Below are 19,639 nucleotides of genomic sequence, written 5' to 3'. Positions count from 1 at the left end.
TGCATCTTTTAGTCCAACTTGCTGTTTCCGATGGTGGCCAAAGGTACATGTCAGGTATAAAATAACACCTGCACCTTCTTTATTATATAAAATGTGACTTAGGAGGACAAGAGGGAGGATTGAACAGCAGTGGCAGCCTCAATATTGCCTTGACTCCCCAGAAAAGCTTGGCAAGTCTGCTTAGTTTTAATATTTAAAATGCTGTTGAAGACTTTTTTATTATTATTTCAGCAGGCATTTGAGAGCTAGGGCTTATTTTAATCTTGGATTTTTAAATTTGCGCATAAGTACTTCTAAAGAAATTATGAGTTTGTTAATCTTTAAAGTACCAAGGAGCTTTAAAATAATCAAAACAATATATTATCTCATCTCTTTTGACTTACTCGAGATCCCCGCTCTCCTTTTGGTCCCGCTTCACCCCGTTCACCTGGCTCACCCTTTGGGGAGGAAAAAAATCCATTAAAAAAAAGTCAGAGATTGTCCTGAAGTAACAAATATGAAAATACAATTGTATTATTTTAAAATGAGAACAATGAAGACAGCCCACTTTACAATACACTTACTGGTGGTCCTTGTTGTCCAATAGCTCCTCTGTGTCCTGGATGTCCTGGGTTACCCTAGAAACCAGAGAACAACATATTACTGGCAGGCAAAGTATGCACTCCAACATGTGGATTTCATTGCAATACTAGATGGTAGGAACTTTTTTGGTCTTTCAGCTATATCTTATTCATATGTGAAGTCCCAAAACTTCCATTGCACTCTATTATATTAAAAATAAAATAATATTCAACTCAAGAACACATAAACCTTGGCCCTATTCTCTGTCTTCCTGGTTATCCATCCAATTTCATCAGCAAAATATAACTAACTCTGCTTTATTTCTGACTACAGATGCTGCAGAGAATATGTTCAGCCTGCTAAAGTACCATGCTCAGTGCTCTCCATCACTAATGAGACAAAACTCAGATCATTTTGCCATTCACACTGAACAGCTGTTGAACAGCTTTGTGGCTGCACAATAGCTGTGGTGGTTGAGTTTCAACTCCTACTTTGCAGGATTCTTTCACATATATGCAGTAAGCGAAATCAATTCTTCCCAGATGGTCAGAGGATATTATGGCTCCAATAAATCTGTTTGAATATATATATGAGTGAAATTACCTTGACAATAATGTGGGCCTGAAGAAACCTGGCTAGAATTGTTTAAAGATATGTTTATTTTTAATCATGGACTCATTGATTTCCTCACTTCATTTATGTAACCGGCTACTGAGTGGGAAGCAGAGAAGGCTGGACTGTGTGGGAAGATGCATGTATAGAGAACTGTCAGTTGAATCTGTGAAAAGCAGCTCAACAGAGTCAAATTGTTTCTGATCACCACCTAGTTCAGTTAATACCATGCTCAGTTGTCACAAGCAGAATCCAATAATTCAGTGAGTTGTGCAGGGGCATCTGGACATATTCAGATCTATCCAGTTTGCACAATTAAGTTGCTTTCTTTCTTCTTTTTTTTTTACAAATAGACTGCTTCTCTAGTAAATTAGATTATTTAATTCTTGGGCTAGAAGTGGACACAAGCAACAATGAAATCACCCTGTAGCACAAGTGGCTACCGATCAGTCACAAAGCTGCTTGGCATGGTATTGTACTTGAGATAAGCTCTCACCTCGAAACATGAGACAATCCAACAGGAGATCACCTCACACATAATCAAGGGAGTTCAAACAAGTTAAGTTTTTCAGGTAACTGTGTTTGCAGCCAAGTTCTCAACTTGTTTAATATGAACATGGGGACATGAGTCATTATGGTGGTCCTTGTGGTACATAAAATGTGTTTCCTGTGTGTTTACCTATAGGTACTAGGGACTGAATCTAAGACTTTCTGCTCTACCACAACAAAATTTGAGTCCAATGGCACCTTTAAGACCAACAATGTTTTATTCTAGGTGTGAGCATGTACACTTCCTCAGACAGTGAAATAGGAATAAGCAGAGTACAGATATTAGGAGAGAGTAAATTAGCAGTAAATTAGTAAACAGCTCTACCACAGGCTTTTTGCAGCGTTCCTTTCCTCTGAGAAGCTCCATTTTAACCACAAAATATCCCAGTGAGGTGCACAATGATTCTCCCACCATGCAGTGAACTTATTGGCTCAGAAGAGATTGATAATTTAGGTCTCTGTATCCCAAAGACTTCTGAACCATGGGTATTCGGAAAAATGCAGAAACAATACATTGGGGGTTAAGCCTATTTACCAGCATTGTGGCCCCAATTCACTTTTTAGCCTTTAAAGAAGTAGGAGTTCTTAATTATGGATCTCCCAATTTGTATTTAGTTTGGTCTTGAGACTTCTAAAAAACTGTTGTTTCATCTGTTTTAGTGGTGCCTCCTTCCTGCCATGTATTTTAATTGCCATTTTATGTATGTGCATTTTATTGTGTATTATTTATATTTATTGCCCTGACCTGGATAGCCCAGGGTAGCCTGATATTGTCAGGTCTTGAAAATTTAGCAGCATTCAGTCCTGGTTAGTACTTAGATGAGAAAACAACAAGGAAGTCTCAGGTTGTTATGCAAAAGCGGGCAATGACAAACCACAACTGAGTATCTCTTGCCTTGAAAAATCCAGGTGACCATAAGTTGACTGTGACTTGATAGTCTCTCTCTCTATACCCACACACAAACCCATATACACACATATATACTGTATTGTACTCTAGGTGTGTTTACCTTGGTTTTAATAACTCTTAAGACTTTCTTTTTATTATGTACATTTTAAATCTGTTAGCTGCCTTGGTAATCCTATATAAGTAAAATAAATAATAAAACAGACACAGATCATAAATACTGAGCCAAAAAACAAACTATGTTTTTACCTGGTAACCTACATCACCAGGCTCTCCTCTATCTCCACGTTCACCAATAGGACCCTAAAAAAATTAATAAGAGGCCCAATTGTTATAAATGCCATTTGTAATATAAATTGATTATGGGGGGAAATAGAAATTAAAAAGAAATAATTCAGAAAAAAGGAAAGAAACAAGAATGCTTTCAAAATTCTATATGTGAACCGAATTATTTTGTAATTAGCTCTACAATGGAAAATGATTAATATATTTATAGCCCGAGTACATGAAATACTAAAATTATTTGTAACTAGCAGTAAAGCCCATTTTAAAAATGGGCGTAGGAAGGCGAGCGAGCCAACTCCGGAGGTGGTGGCTGGTCCGCGAAGGGTTCTCGCCATATCTGTGACATAGGGAGAGCGCTTTGCAGGCCAAGCATGGTGGGAAAGCCCCCTCCCACCAGCTGTGCACCTCCGGAGGTGGCGGCTGGTCTGAGAAGCACTCTTGCCACGTCTGTGACACAGCGAGAGGCCTTCGCGGGCCAAGTGGGGCGGGAAAACCCCCTCCTGGGGGCAGCACACCTCCGGAGGTGGCGACTGGTCCGCGAAGGGCTCTTCCCATGCCTGTGATGTGGCGAGAGCCCTTCAAGGGCCAAGTGGGGTGGGAAAGCCCCCTCCCACTGGTTGCGCACCTCTGGAAGTGGTGGCTGGTCTGTGAAGGGCTCTTGCCTTGTCTGCACCCTTCTTGCTGGCCAGGAAGATTCTGGTAGTGAGGCTTGGTGACCTCCTCAAAGAGGCGGGCGCTGTGCCGGATTGGCTCGCTAGCCAGACAGGAGGTTTCTGGGTCCGGACAGCACCCGGACACAGCCAGACACAGCCAGATGGGCATTTCAAAAATATATAGAGGAACTATGGTAAGGATAAGGCAATTTTAATTTTTAAATTCCACGGGTTTATTAAAACAAACTGAAAAGCAGTTTGCCACTGCAGAACACAGTGGAAAAGTCAAATATATTTAAAAATGCTTAACATTTATGTAGGGTCTTATAGAAATCACAGCTATTATTTCATTGTTCTTGTCAAGTTGCTGCACTGTTATTTCCATATTAAGCTTAAGAAATTAATTCTTAAAATACTGACTAATTCCAGGCCACCTAGCAGGGCAAGAATTAACATTTGAACCAGGGAAATCCTTGGTTCATAACCCACACACTTGGGTGGCTTACTACTGAGGTAATATTTTAATTTAATATTTTAATTGTGACTTCCAAGATCAACTGAAAATGCCACAGGGCACACTTGCCATTCCAAAGGGGAACATCCATTGGTCTACAATAATTCTTTTGTCAGAAAATACATACAGAATTTTAAAAAGCTGAATGTGTGCAAGTCCAGACATAACTTTGTATTTTAAAACAACCACACTGATTCCATTTTTTAAAATCCAATCTGATGATAGTGTCTGGAGACAACTATATATTTTTGGAGAAAATCATTTCCTGCCTCCTATTTGGAATCACTTATATAGTTTTCTGGATAAAGAAAGACCTACTGGTTCACCTATGGGCCCAGGTGGTCCCAGTACTGTGCTGTCTTCACCAGGATAGCCCTACAATAAAGACAGATCAATTGTTTATTGGTCATTAAACTTGAGCAAGTCTTTGGTATTTATACATGAACATCTGAGATTATTTCCCCTCTACTTTAAACAACTGGGTATTTGCAATTAGACATCAAATACTAAACCCAGACCTTTAGTAATCCGTATATTTATGCCACATTAGTAGATATATAAATACAATTAGGGTTGCCAGGACTCTTGTAACTGCCATTTGGGGATGGGAGTGTGCATTCCGGGATGTGGGAGGAAAACTAACACAGCATGCTGACATTACCGAAAAGTCACATTGGCACGATGGCAATGTGTGTGTGTGTGTGTGGGGGGGGGGGGGGGGCGATTCTCTGGCTTTTGGGGAAAGTCTTTATTGTAGAATTAGCTTGCCTGATATAAGCACATTTACGTCCTGATTTTTACCTCCCCATGACTGGTAAGTTCCTCCAGTTTCTGAGAGCCCTAAAAATAAAGGGGGGGGGGGGAGAGGCTCCAAACCAGGGGATCTCAAGGCCCAACCTGGCAACCCTGAATACAATCTAACTAGTTACTTCCACATTATGTCCTTTTTGTGGTTCTGAAGGATTCCTTTTCCCTCAGTCAAATGCAAGAGGAAAGGAATGATAGTTCTACACAAAATTTAATATATTGCTGTATTCCATTTGGGGAAAATCATTTATGCTTAAATGATGCTTAATTTTAAGTAAAATAAGGTTGCTTCCCCATGGAGATCTTTCTTTGCACTCCTTCCTAAACTGTAACACTTAGACCCATTATGCACGGGGGGAATAACACACATTTGGGGTGGAATGGCGGCGACTAAAATCACCGATAACGCACGGTGCCGGCTGCAACCAGCCGCAGATTCGGTGCATGCCGCCGAAAAAGCCACGTTAGCGAAACGCGGAAGAAAGTGCAGCTTTCGGGTGACCGGGGCACAACCAGAAGTGGCACCGGGATCGCTGCGTGCATAATCAGTTACTCTGGGTTTTGCCGCTGTTGCGCCCCGTCCCGTGCATAACTGGTGTGCTTCGCGTCTTCCCCCTCCGCGTTTTCCATGTGACCCGAAATCGCCGTTTTGGCGGCCGTGCATAATGGGCCTTTGAATAGGTTTCTGCATGGTGAAGAAGAGTTGTTTTTATACCCCGATTTTCTCTACCTTTATGAGACTCAAAGCAACTTCCCTTCCTCTCCCCAAAACAGACCCCTGGTCCTTTTCTGCACACATTGGATAATACACTTTCACTGTGCTGTTGAAGCTAGGAAAATCTGCTTATCAAGTGCATTGAAAGTGCATTATCCAATGTACATGGAACAAGCCCTTGTGAGGTAGATTAAAGAGTTCTTAGAGGTCACCTATCAGTCTTCTTGTGGAGGAGGAAGGATTCAAACCCTGCTGAGGAGAGGAAGGGAAGGCAATTGTAAGCCACTTTATGATCCCTTCAGCCAGTGAAAAGTGGGGTATAAAACCCAACTCTTCTTCAGATTAGAGTCTGCCACTCTTAACCTTGACACCATGCAGTTGTGCAGTCATTCCCTTTCTGAGTTTTCTCAAACCCTTCTCTACAGTTTCCCAAACCTGCTTTGACACAATGTTTCCTGAAAGATCATAGTCAAAGCAAGTTGGATCTAGCTTGAATAAGAAGGTGTGAATTTCCACTTAACATTCAGTTACATAATTCCACGTATCCACTATTACTCCCCCTGCCCGCCATCATCACCAGTGGGATTTTAAAACTAGTAAGTAAATCACTATTATACTATAATGATGATATATTTACTGCTGATTTTAAAAACCCTGCAAAAATAACCACTGTGGGGCAGAGAGAAATGCCAGGTATGATGGGTAAATACAGAGAAAATCTTTGTGCAGAGGCTCCAGTGCAGCTATGAAAGCTTTTGTATTCACAGCAACAATAAGCAAAACAATCCCTGTCCTAGGATGGAAGCAGCCTAATTTAATTCCATTTGGTAAAGAACCTGCTTTTTCCTGTAAGTGTTCCTTTACATTTTGATTTTGCTTTTTTGTTTCACAGCATGGCTATAAATGCTTCTGTTTCTCCATGCTTAGCTAATTATTCTGAATGAATCCTTATTCATTCCCTTTTCCAACAGAAAGAAGGAGACTTTAAATTATGGCTTTTTCCTTTCTGGCCAACCATACAATGTGTTTTAAAGGCAGTTGTTTACGACAAGAAAAAAAATTAAAGCAGAACAAATGAACAGCAGAAGTACCTAGCAAGTATATGGCCAATTGTAGTTAGAGTCTCACCCCCTTCAAGGATCGCTGCCTTGTTGTGGCAAGGGGGCTTGCGTAGTTCAGTGAAGCTATGAGCTATGCCGTGCAGGGCCACCCAAGACGGACAGGTCATAGCTGAGAGCTCTGACAAAAGGTGATCCACTGGAGAAGGAAATGGCAAACCACTCCAGTATCTTTGCCATGAACACTCTATGGACAGTTCCAATAGGCATAACGATATGACGCTGGAAGATGAGCCCCTCAGGTCGGAAGGTGTCCAATATGCTACTGGGGATGAGCAGACGGCTAGTACGAGTAGCGCCAGAATGAATGAAGCGGCTGGGCCAAAGCCGAAAGGACGCTCAGTTGTGGAAGTAACTGGTGGCGAAAAGACAGTCCGATGCTGTAAAGATTTTTATTCCATAGGAACCTGGAACGTCAGATCCATGAATCAAGGCAAGCTGGACGTGGTTAAACAAGAAATGACAAGACTGAACATCGACATTTTAGGAATCAGTGAACTAAAATGGACAGGAATGGGTGAATTTAATTCAGATGACCATCAGGTATACTACTGTGGACAAGAATCTCGCAGAAGAAATGGAGTAGCCTTCATAATCAATAAGAGAGTAGGAAAAGCAGTCTTGGGATACAATCCCCAAAATGACAGAATGATCTCAGTGCGAATCCAAGGCAAACCATTCAACATCACAGTGATCCAGGTCTACGCCCCAACCACTGCTGCTGAAGAGGATGAAGTTGATCAGTTCTATGAAGCCCTACAACACCTTCTAGAAGCAACGCCCAAAAATGATGTGCTTATCATCATGGGGGATTGGAATGCTAAAGTAGGAAGCCAAAAGATAACCGGGATAACAGGCAAGTTTGGCCTTGGAGTACAAAATGAAGCAGGGCACAGGCTGGTAGAATTTTGTCAAGAGAATACAATGGTCATAGCAAACACTCTTTTCCAGCAACCCAAGAGACGACTCTACACATGGACATCACCAGACGGTCAACACAGAAATCAGATTGACTATGTGCTCTGCAGCCAAAGATGGAAAAGTTCTATCCAGTCAATAAAAACAAGACCAGGAGCTGATTGTGGTTCAGATCATGAGCTTCTTGTTGCAAAATTTAGGCTTAAATTGAAGAAAGTAGGGAAAAGCACTAGGCCACTCAGGTATGAACTAAATCATATCCCCGACGAATACACAGTGGAGGTGACAAATAGATTTAAGGAATTAGATCTGATAGACAGAGTGCCTGAAGAACTATGGATGGAGGTTCGCAACATTGTACAAGAGGTAGCAACTAAAACCATCCCAAAGAAAAAGAAATGCAAGAAATCAAAATGGCTGTCTGAGGAAGCTTTACAAATAGCTAAGGAGAGAAGGGAAGTGAAAGGCAAGGGAGAAAGAGAAAGATACACCCAACTGAATGCAGAATTCCAGAGAAAAGCTAGAAGAGATAAGAATGCCTTCTTAAATGAACAGTGCAAACAAATAGAAGAAAACAATAGAATCGGGAGGACCAGAGATCTTTTCAAGAAAATTGGAGATATGAAGAGAACGTTTCATGCAAAGATGGGTATGATAAGGGACCAAAATGGTAGGGACCTCACAAAAGCAGAAGAGATTAAACAAAGGTGGCAAAATTATACAGAAGAACTATACAAGAGCGAGCTTAACATCCCTGATGACCACAATGGGGTAGTTACTGACCTGGAGCCAGATATCCTGGAATGTGAAGTCAAATGGGCCTTAGGAAGTCTGAGTAACAATAAAGCTAGTGGTGGTGACAGCATTCCAGTTGAACTATTCAAAATCTTAAAGGACGATGCAGTAAAAGTGCTACACTCAATATGCCAGCAAATTTGGAAAACTCAACAATGGCCACAGGATTGGAAAAGGTCAGTTTACATTCCAATCCCAAAGAAGGGCAATGCCAAAGAATGTTCGAACTACCGCACCATTGCACTAATTTCTCATGCTAGCAAAGTTATGCTCAAAATCCTACAAGCTAGGCTCCAGCAGTATGTGGACCGAGAACTTCCAGAAGTACAGGCAGGATTTCGAAGAGGCAGAGGAACTAGAGATCAAATTGCCAACATACGCTGGATCATGGAGAAAGCTAGGGAGTACCAGAAGAACGTCTACTTCTGCTTCATTGACTATGCTAAAGCCTTTGATTGTGTGGAACACAACAAATTGTGGCAAGTTCTTAAAGAGATGGGAATACCAGAGCATCTTATTTGTCTCTTGAGAAATTTATATTCAGGTCAAGAAGCAACAGTGAGAACTGAACATGGAATCACTGACTGGTTCAAAATTGAGAAAGGAGTTCGGCAAGGCTGTATACTGTCGCCTTGCCTATTTAACTTGTATGCAGAGCACATCATGAGAAATGCGGGATTAGAGGAGTCACAAATTGGGATCAAGATTGCAGGGAGAAATATCAACAACCTCAGATATGCAGATGATACCACTCTAATGGCAGAAAGTGAAGAGGAACTAAAGAGCCTGTTGATGCGGGTGAAGGAGGAGAGTGCAAAAGTTGGCTTGAAACTCAACATCAAGAAAACAAAGATCATGGCATCCGGCCCGCTCAATTCCTGGCAAATAGATGGGGAAGAAATGGAGATAGTGACAGATTTTATTTTCCTGGGCTCCAAGATCACTGCAGATGGGGACTGCAGCAAAGAAATTAAAAGACGCTTGCTCCTGGGGAGGAATGCTATGGCAAATCTAGACAGCATCCTAAAAAGCAGAGACATCACCCTGCCAACAAAAGTGCGTTTAGTCAAGGCTATGGTCTTCCCAGTTGCAATGTATGGCTGCGAAAGTTGGACCATAAGGAAGGCCGAGCGTCAAAGAATTGAGGCTTTTGAACTCTGGTGCTGGAGAAGACTCTTGCGAGTCCCTTGGACTGCAAGGCGAACAAACCGGTCAGTCCTAGAGGAGATCAGCCCTGACTGCTCTTTAGAAGGCCAGATCCTGAAGATGAAACTCAAATATTTTGGCCACCTCATGAGAAGGAAGGACTCCCTGGAGAAGAGCCTAATGCTGGGAGCGATCGAGGGCAAAAGAAGAAGGGGACGACAGAGAATGAGGTGGCTGGATGGAGTCACTGAAGCAGTAGGTGCAAACTTAAATGGACTCAAGGGAATGGTAGAGGACAGGAAGGCCTGGAGGATCATTGTCCATGGGGTCGCGATTGGTCGGACACGACTTCGCACATAACAACAACAACAGTTAGAGTCTACACTACTGGGAACTATGGGCTTGATTGTAAGCAACACACAGCATTTGATGGAAGTTTTATCATATATCTAATTCTAAATATGGCCTTAGAATGCTGACTGATTAATCCATCATATATAACCAGCTACACAAAATGGTGGTTTTTAACCACCCTCCAGATAGTAGGAAAATCCAATACCTGTAAAATAAAAATCCGATTTTTTTAAGGCCACAAACTAGAGAAATTTAGCACTATCAATCTTGTCACATAATGTTACAAGATCACAACTGCCATTTTGGGTGATCAGAACCATTGCTAAGGAAAAGAAGAAAAGAAAAATGGGAGAAAGTTGTCCTTTCCAAGCTAAATCAGCTATCTCGCAGCAGTGGCAAGCAACTGACCAACAGATGAAATACTGAAGGGAAGAGCTGGTCCGTTGAGCAAGGCAGGGAAACAGGAAGCCAGGAGAGGATGTAGAGATGCTGAGTAAGGGAAGACTGGGCTATTGGCAGGTGACAAGTGAGGCAACAGGGGTGTAAGGAAGAGGCTGGGAGAGTGAGGCAAGCAATGGTGTCAGGTTGGTAAGGAAGCCCATAGCCAGTCCAGTGCTAAGCAGGCTCAAAATCAATAGGCACTAGCACTGTGTTTGGGAGAGAGCCTGTGATAAGGTGCAGGCTCTCTTACAACCCAAATATATTTGGGACTCATCACCCTCCTTTCCTTCCTGGTGGCAAGGAAGGAGGACACAGGAAAGATGGAGTAGTGAGAGGGAAAGGGTGAGGAGGGGTCAAATGGGGTATGAAGGAAGGTGTGGAAGGAAAGAGATGTAAGGAGGCAGCAGAAGGAGGGGAGGAGAGTGGCTAAATGAGGATGGAACAATTCACACAAATCAGAAGCTGAAGAAGACAACAAGGACCAATAAGGGAGTTTCCATATAAATTTCTTATAAATCTATTCTTGTAATCCTTATTTAGAAGAACTGCAAACCTAATACTTCACAAACATTAAAGTGTAATCATAAAAAAGGAGGGGTAGCTGAGTGACAGAGCACAAGCTTCGTATGCAAAAGGTTGTACCAGGAGGTGCTGGGAAAGACCTCTTTCCTCCTGAGTCTCTGGAGAGCCACTGCCAGTCAAAATAGAAAATCCTAAAATAGATGGGCCAATAGCATGACTTGCAATATGGTACCTTTGTTTGTGTAATATCAAGCAAAATAAATTAATCATTAGCAGTCACACTAATGATTAAAAACCGGTGGATCTATTTTATGAACAGAACCAAGCTGTAGATTTGTGCTATTACAAACCTAAATTTATTTCATTTACCTGGTATGTATTTTCACACAAACCAACGAATAACCCCATTCTAACTGATAGCAATAATTTCTATTACTGTATTTGTAGTAAATATACATACATTGTTAGACTCCATACCTTCTCTCCTTTGGATCCTGGAATGCCAGATGCTCCAGGTTGACCTTGATGACCCTAAGACAAGGAAAAATTACATGTGAAATTAGCTTCTCCTACCTGTTACCTCAACACCCCTCTCGCTTTCTCATGTACATATGAACATAGAGTTTGTAGTATACAGAACCCCAAGTATGTTGGGGAATAGATGGGGATGCAAGGTGTACATAATGATCAAAGAGGAAAACAGGACCTTTTAACTGTCATTCACTGAGTGGTCATTCATTGGGTACACATAGGTACACTGTGCATGCGAGCCTACCACAGAGATGTTTTGACGCTCAAAAAGCACCTGAGGACATTCTGTTTCCCATCACAGCATGCTAAAGAAGGGGGGTAGTGCCCTTATTTCTGTCCTACTCTGTCATTGCCAGATTGATGTAGAATTGTTTGATTTAATTAAAAGCTCACAGTAGGGCAGGAGGAAAGAATATGTAACTGCACAGATGAACACTTGATGAACAACAGTTGCAGGTAAGTGTAAACCTATTTTCATTATCACAGTATCTGTGCAGTCCCACAGGGTGGAGTAGTCTTACCAGTCTCAATGGCCTCCAGGTAGTCTTGTACTGATGGTTTCCACACTTCTCGGCCCCGCTCCCAGTCGCTGCTCACTAGAATGGTCTCCTGATTCCCCTGGTGAAGCTGCTGCTCTGTGACCAAGGCCAGGGTGACTGGATTAGCAGATGGCACCAGGTAACCTTCCCACCCCTCTGGGAGGCCACTGCATCGGTCTGAGATCTGGCTTTACCCCTTGGAATAGGGAATCTTTTCCTTTTTTGGACAGCAGATTGACTGGCAGGCTTGTAGGGAAGCCTGTTGGAGTATAAAGGGTGAGGCATCAGGTAACCTCTTCCACTGAAAATAGAGCAGTATGGTCTGTGGTAGGACCCAGAATTAGGAGCAGTGTAGAGTGGATCACTCTAAGGTTTGAACTAAAAGTTTGTCCTTCCTCATTTTGTCGTTGGAGCTGAAGAGATCTCTGCCTTCAAGAGGTATGTCTATAATTTTGGTGTGGGTTTCTGGAGGAAGTGTAGTGGATTTCAGCCAGGGTGCTGGCATTACACTGGAGGTTTTGGTATGGTGATTGGTGTTTGGCATCATCCCAATTTGTTAGATCCAACTAGTGTGATGTTTCTAAACAGTAGGATGGAGTGTCCAGTTGACACTTTCTGAGATGCAGCAAGGGAAGTGTGGTGAATTATCTGAGGGAGAGGGCGTTCTTGGAATGGGGACTGTCTCTTTGACCAGTTCCAAGGATGCTTTATGAAGAACGAGATATTTAGAATGAAAATGAGTAAGAGTGGGCAATGACTTTGACTTGGGAGACTTGCTTGGTGTTTGTGACTACTCTTTTTATGTGCTGGTTCTAAGTATGCTATTGATGTACAGGGAGCTTTAGCTGTATTATTTGTTGGGCTCAAGGTGGTCAGTCTTGGAGCAGTTGAAATTGAAAGAGCTTGGATCTATCTGTTGATGTTTGAGGACAGTGTTGAGCTTGGATCTTTTCATTGAGTGGTGTCAGATAAAACTTTTTTCCAAAGCACACCTTTTAGGCAGGAAGTTCTATCCTGCCTTGCCTTGGGAGTAAACTGGCAATAAACAGATCAGTGCAAGATATCATGTTCTTTGCTGAACATAAAAGACATCTCTTGTAGTTGTCTATGTGGGGAATTGTCAACCCACAGATCCGTATTTGTTGAAAAGTGCTTTTTGTGCCATTTCCCACAGAATAGGCTTTCTTGAAGCCAAGGACTGAGGGAGAGTTGTGCTGGTTAAAGAAAAGATGAAGCTTCTAATAATGAACCATTGTCAACAGTGGCAGAGAGAACTGAGGAAACACTGCTCCGCCCCCTTTTTATTATGTTGAAAAAGGTGGGAAACAGCATGGAATAGGGGAATGGAGTGCACTCAAGTGTTTTTTGAGCGTTGCAAACCTCTCTGTAGTAGGCCTGCATGTGTACAGAACCCACATAAGACTACACAGATATCGTGACAATGAACTCCATTTTCTCAGCCCTTCATCAAGTGTCTTTAATGTACACTTTTAATCTTCAGATTCCACCCCTGAACTATATATGGGATGCAATATATCTGTTTAAAAACTGTACATATTTATCCACAGTGTAATGAGAATTTTAATACAATATGCATACACAATAACTTAACAGAAAAAATCAGCCAGTTGTATGGACATATTCTGATAATGTCTCTTACCCCATAACCTGGAATTCCTGGCTCTCCAGCAGGTCCCATTAAACCTAAATACCCCTGTATCAGTGTAAGCAGTAAGAAGTACATTTTAATTGCATTCCCATTACTTAAACAGTAATTCACATGACTTTCCTAATTTGCAAAAATATATAGCATACTGCCTAACCAAAGTGAAGTATGGTTTTTTAAAAATGTATATCATGATTAATCAGGAAAATCTTACAAACATAAAATTAAGACAGATAGCACTACTGTCTGTAGCAGTCAAAAAGAGTAAAAGTTCAGTAGCACCTTAGCAAAAATGGAAATCACTGCTCACTGCCTTAGATACTGGAATGTGAGTCCATCTGTCCTTATAACTCGTAGAGTGGACTGATTCCAGATGCACTTCCACAGTTCTGCAGGGCCTGCAAGAGGGAGCTCTTCCACCAGGCATTTGCTTGAGGCTGACCGACTCAGAACACCTGCTGGTCCCTCCAGACGCCCGCCCATAACCCTCCCAATGTTACTGTTAATTGTTATTTATATTACAAATGTGGTTTTGTAATCTTTTGATGCTTTATTGAAAGTTGTTTTGATGTTATAGTCTGTATAATGTCCATGTAAGTTATATAATGTTCAGTGTAAACTGCCCAGAGCTGCAAAGAAATAGGCAGTATAGAAATCTTAAATAAACAAACAAACAAACAAACCAAAGCAGAGAAAATAAGCACATTAAAAAATCATTTAACCATGCCCAACTATTCTGGAGCTCAAGTATCAGGGCATTCATAATAGAATGAATCATCAGCAGTTATTTATTTATATATTTACTTCACTTATACCCTGCCTTACTTCCTAGTGAAAACCCAAAGCAGCCTACATGGTTCTCTTCTCGTTCACTTTATCCTCGCAACAACCCTGTGAGGTATGTTAGGCTGAGTGTGTGTGACTGGCCAAGGTCATTCAGAAAGCCTGTGTGGTAGGCTGGAGACATGAACAGATACCAGCTCAAACTCCAACTGCCACATCTTTTTAAAACAGTGAGATAGCAAGAAATGAACATAAATTAAAATCTTTCTTGAATAACATTTTTGATAGTTTTGCCTAACACTAGGAAAGTGCCTAGTTCTGCCTGCACAGAAGACCACTTGGTGAACAACAATTACAGGTAAGTGCAATCCTGTTTTCATTATTGTGGCTTCTGTGCAGTTTCCACATTAGAAGATTAGCAAGCTCACTGAGGGAAGGAAGTGAATGTGAAGTATCCATGCTGCCTCTCAGTGATATCTGTAAGACAAACATCTGATCAACGCCATTAACTTTTGTACCATCTTATTCTATGGATACCAACTTGTGGAGTGAGTCTTACCATCAGTCTTCCACTGATCCAGCCCACACCCTCCTCCCCAGTAGGTAAACTTGCTAGTTTCCCATATGGGACTGCACAGAAGCCATGAAGATAAAAGGGGGGCTGCACTTACCTGTAACCATTGTTCATTGATCTTCTGTGGTCTTCTGTGCAGATACCAATCTCTCCCTACTTTTCCTGCTCTGGGCTTCTCTACTGATGCAGACTCTTTGTGGCAGCAAAGGGAAATTTGAGGGACAAGTGCTCACCCTTCACCTGTCATATGATCCTCTGGGTGAGAAAGGATATGCTGTAGATAGAGAGGGGAGGGGGAGCACTCTTGGATTCTAGAAATGTATATTTAAAGCTTGCTAACTCCATGGCTGGTCTCTGAAAGTGAAGTCCCCCACATGGGACTGCACAGAAGTCATGGAAATAAAAGAGGAAAGGGAAAGAGGATTTAGTGAAGAAGGGGGAAATGAGATGCTTCCTTGCAAGTCATTGTGGGCCCCCCACATTGTATTTCTAAATGAGTTCCATGAATAGCACAAGCATTGTTTATTATTTCAACCTGCATATTCAAGCCCACAATCTGGATTAACTCTGTGATGGAACTAGAGGTGATGAATATATTATGTGTCTCTCTCCATCTGGAAAATTCATAAAACCAAATAATCCACTAAACATCCAGGCCCTTTCATGAATGTAACATTTAAAATATGTAATCTGGACCTCTCTTTTTTTGCTTGAAACTTGTAAGACTTCTCAGTATAAATTAATATTATACGAACCAATGGACCTCTAGTTCCTCTTGAGCCCTTTGGACCAATTTCTCCAACATGACCATGGTCACCTGTGACTCCATTTTCTCCTGGGGGACCAAGTTGACCCTTTTCCCCCTATTTGAGAATGGGGCAAGGCAAAAACAACAGAATAACATTAAACTATTATGCACAGGCCATGGAAAACCATTATAGATGCAACATTTATATTAGTGTTCTTTTTTAAAACTGGTGGGCACTTAATTTGTTAATGACTGATACATATTATTCAGTTAAAAAAATAAATGATTTTCAGAACAACTTCTAGAAGAAATACGAAGATAAATTACCTTTTTTCCTGGACGACCCCTTTGACCTGGATTTCCTGGAGCTCCTTCAGGCCCCTGAAATATTTGTCATGAGGGGAAACAGTTCTGAGAACATGTTTAACTTGTAATATAAATTGCATAATCTTAGCAAGGTCTTTCAAGATTACAAATGGAGGGATGGGAAACTCTTGTTAAGTTCAGTCTTGAAGAAGTTAGTGTGACAATTCCATGATATAACATAGTGATGTCATCTTTAGAATGATTTTTATCAAGCCCATGGAAATGCAACAAAGCATAACATGTCTGGGCAGAAACAACAGATGAAGATTAAAATATATATTGTGCTGAAGCCAAACTTTTAATCTAGCAGCTATATAAGGTAGTTCTAAAGGTATTTAGAATCCGGGCCACAACACGCTCCCTAGTGAACTGAAAGTAGATACGTTTTTATTCCTTTAGCTCCTGACAGCAGGTTTAAATAAGCACCATAGTAACTAGTTAGAAAAACCCACTGAACCAGAAACATTTCCAGCTTTTATGTTGCCAACTGAGCAATTTTAGATGTATTAAAATACCTCCACAACTATTAAATGGGGAAAGGGGAAAGAGCTGTTTTTATATTCTACTTTTCACTACTCAGAGTCCCAAAGCAGATTACAAAAAAAATTCCCTTCCTTTCCTCACAAGAGACACCCTGTAAGGTGTGTGGGGCTGAGAGAACTCTTAAGAGAACAGCCCTATAAGGACAGCCCTAAGAGAACTGCAACTAGTCCAAGGTCACCCAGCTGTTTGCATGTGGAGGAGTGGGGGATCAAACCCAGTTCTCCAGATTAGGGTCCAGTGTTCTTCAACCACTTCGCCAAGGAGAACAAGACAGCATGGTGTAGTGGTGGCTTTTAATCTAGAGAGCTGGGGTTGATTCCCCACTCCTCCAAATGCAGCCAGCTGGGTGTCCTTGGGCTAGTTACAGTCCTGTTAGAGCTGTTCTCACAATGCAGTTCTGTCTGAGGTCTCTTAGCTCCACCTACCTCACAGGGTGTCTTTTGTGGGGAGAGGAAGGAAAAGGTGTTTGTAAGCTGCTTTGAGATTCCTTTGGGTAATGAAAAGCACAGTATAAAATTTAATGCTGTTTCTTCTATGTGAGGAATTTCCCCAGTATGGACAACATTTTGATCACGACTCATGCAGTTCCCTTTAAATTAGATTACAATGAATTTCCTGTGATCAAAGGAGATTCTTCACAGTGATTGTGCAAGAGCATCTATTTTCTGCTTTCAAAAGGGAGCAATATAAAATGCAACAATGTGCCATTTAGCCCTTTAAAGGACTTTTTTTGCTTTCTCCACCAAAGTGTGCTGCCCCACAATTGTGACTCATTTGGGAAAGTAAGGGGAAAAGGGGACTTTCTGAGCCACAGAGGCCGTGTGATTGCTGTTTCACCTCGCACAGATGCCCCAAGTGGGAGTGGAAGTAGCAAGCAGAATGGCAACAGGTGAATATGGATGCCACTCAAAAACCTCAGAGGAGAGCTGCCATAGAGGGTGGATGTTTTCATGCCCCTGCATTGAAGCAGCCCAGGTTGTTACAGATTTGCTTTGACATAGATTTAGAATAACTATTCATGGCACGCCATCTTCCCAAATAGCATTTCAGTTATGTTGAACACATCAGTTAACTGCTAAAAGGTCACCATTACTAATCCCTTTCTGTTTCTCTTAAAAGATTATGGAAGTCAATCAGTGTCTTGCATATTACAAAGAGAGTTCTCCCCTCCCCCTTAGACTGTGGCAAAGCCTCACTAACAAATAGCAGATTGGAAACAGGCTGTAGTGGTAAGCCTCCATTCTGATTCATTCTCCATAATCCAGGAGGAACTCCCATCATTCCTTACTAAGCACCAAGGTACCCCCTCCCCCCCCAAAAAAAAAAAGAGGATGGAGGAACTGTAGCAGCCAGTGATTGGGTTGTTCTGCCTGTTCCACTGGAATTCCCAGCAGGAAACCTTATATCACCAACAAACCATGTAGAAATAAAAGCTGGGTCCAGATGTGATCCTTATTGCCATCTTTTTTCAACCAAACTCCAAAACATTAGGCACTTAAGATTCTTTCTCTGTTTTCGGTCACATTTACTTTTTTTTTTTTTGTATACACAGTGGATGGTCATGTTTTATAATTCAATTTAATTCCCACCCTAGCTTTTTATAGCTTTATACAACAGTAATTTGGGGATGGAAGAAAGCTGTTGATTGTCATTTTCTGAAAACAAACAGTGTAGCCAAAGTGTAAAAAGATTTCAGCAGACAACATTTTTATAAACAACTATCTTCCGGATTAGACTTGTAGACTTGATTCATTAAAAAAAATCACTACTGATATACTTGGGACTGAGACTGAGTTGCAGCTGACTAAATTTTGTGTTTCTCTTCCTTTGAGTGGGGGACTTTTGTATGCAATGTCTGATATAAGACAAACAACAGAATGTGCCATGGTAAAATAATCCATGTGTGTACAGGGACTCTTTTGTTTTTTCATAAACTCACACGACCAGGAATGGATAATGGATAATTATCAAGTGTTCTAAATATGCCATTCTGTTAAACATTAAAAAATATTGATTGATTGATTTTTATACCACCGCTGTTCCAATGGTCTCGCAATTGTTTACAACAATAAAAACATTAAAATACAATAAAACCCATAAACCATCCCTTACAACAAATAGGCGGCAGGTGATCACATATTAAACCCTTCTAATTCTCCGATCCCCTCCCTCTCCGTTCAGCTGGAGGCCGAGTTTTCTCCCATTGGGAGTGAGGCACCATATCTGATTGTACCTGGGGGGGGGAATCCTCAGATGGAATACTGGGACTCCACCTTGGCCTCAACCATACGCCTGCTGGAATAGCTCCGTCTTGCAGGCCCTGCGAAAAGCTGACAACTCCAGCAGGGGCCTCAGCTTTTCCGGGAGCTCATTCCATCAGTTTGGGAGCACAACTGAAAAGGCCCTGGACTGAGTTGAGGCAACGTGAATGCGGCCTGGGACAACCAGTAGATTCATACCTGCAGAGCAAAGAGCCCTGTGGGGGGCATAAGTAACCAAGAGGTCCCACAGGTAAGTGGGACCCAGACCGTGTATAACCTTAAAGGTCAGTATCAATACCTTGAACTTGACCTGGAAGCAGACTGGTAACCAGTGCAGACATCGGAGCACTGGCTGAATATGGGCCCACTATATCAATAGTGCCACTTTTTAATAATCTCAAACCATTCTGGAGAGTAGTGAATGCTCCACAACCATCTACTGTGTAACTTTCACTATTATGGCTGTGAACAGAACTGTTAATTATTACTGTGGGACAGGGTTCTATTCCAATTTAGTTGGACTGAGACCAGCAACTTGTTTCACATGAACCAATTAGCTGTTGCTATGCTGGCCATGGATTTCAAACCCTATACAAACAGCTGTTTGTACAGTAAATGTGGAACTGTTATTTAGTCTGGGGATGAAATTCAGACATCTTTCTTCCAGACAGCACTTCTGTAGAGAGGAAACCATATAATTTTAAGCCTTCAGTCCACGGTATTTTGATGCT

The 19,639-nt window shown here is 41.6% G+C and overlaps 1 protein-coding gene across 7 annotated transcripts in view; it reads right to left on the bottom strand.

Moving 5' to 3' along the window:
* COL24A1 (collagen type XXIV alpha 1 chain) overlaps window positions 1-19,639 on the bottom strand; it is a 234,520-nt gene that overhangs the window by 40,864 nt on the left and 174,017 nt on the right. For 4 of the 7 annotated variants that reach the window (XM_077333120.1, XM_077333124.1, XM_077333121.1 and 1 more), the window contains exons 38-45: window positions 16,066-16,119; window positions 15,746-15,853; window positions 13,628-13,681; window positions 11,375-11,428; window positions 4,400-4,456; window positions 2,879-2,932; window positions 564-617; window positions 384-437 (exon numbers count right to left, since the gene is read on the bottom strand). In XM_077333120.1, coding sequence (XP_077189235.1) covers window positions 384-437; window positions 564-617; window positions 2,879-2,932; window positions 4,400-4,456; window positions 11,375-11,428; window positions 13,628-13,681; window positions 15,746-15,853; window positions 16,066-16,119 — 489 coding nt within the window. The remainder of the gene's footprint in view (window positions 1-383; window positions 438-563; window positions 618-2,878; window positions 2,933-4,399; window positions 4,457-11,374; window positions 11,429-13,627; window positions 13,682-15,745; window positions 15,854-16,065; window positions 16,120-19,639) is intronic. The other 3 variants (XM_077333123.1, XM_077333122.1, XM_077333125.1) reach the window with 3 other exon arrangements.

This window comes from Paroedura picta, chromosome 4 (genome assembly GCF_049243985.1).
Source record: "Paroedura picta isolate Pp20150507F chromosome 4, Ppicta_v3.0, whole genome shotgun sequence".
Lineage (NCBI taxonomy): Eukaryota > Metazoa > Chordata > Lepidosauria > Squamata > Gekkonidae > Paroedura > Paroedura picta.
Note: the sequence above shows the minus strand (reverse complement) of the source record. Positions and strands in the feature narration are given on the sequence as shown.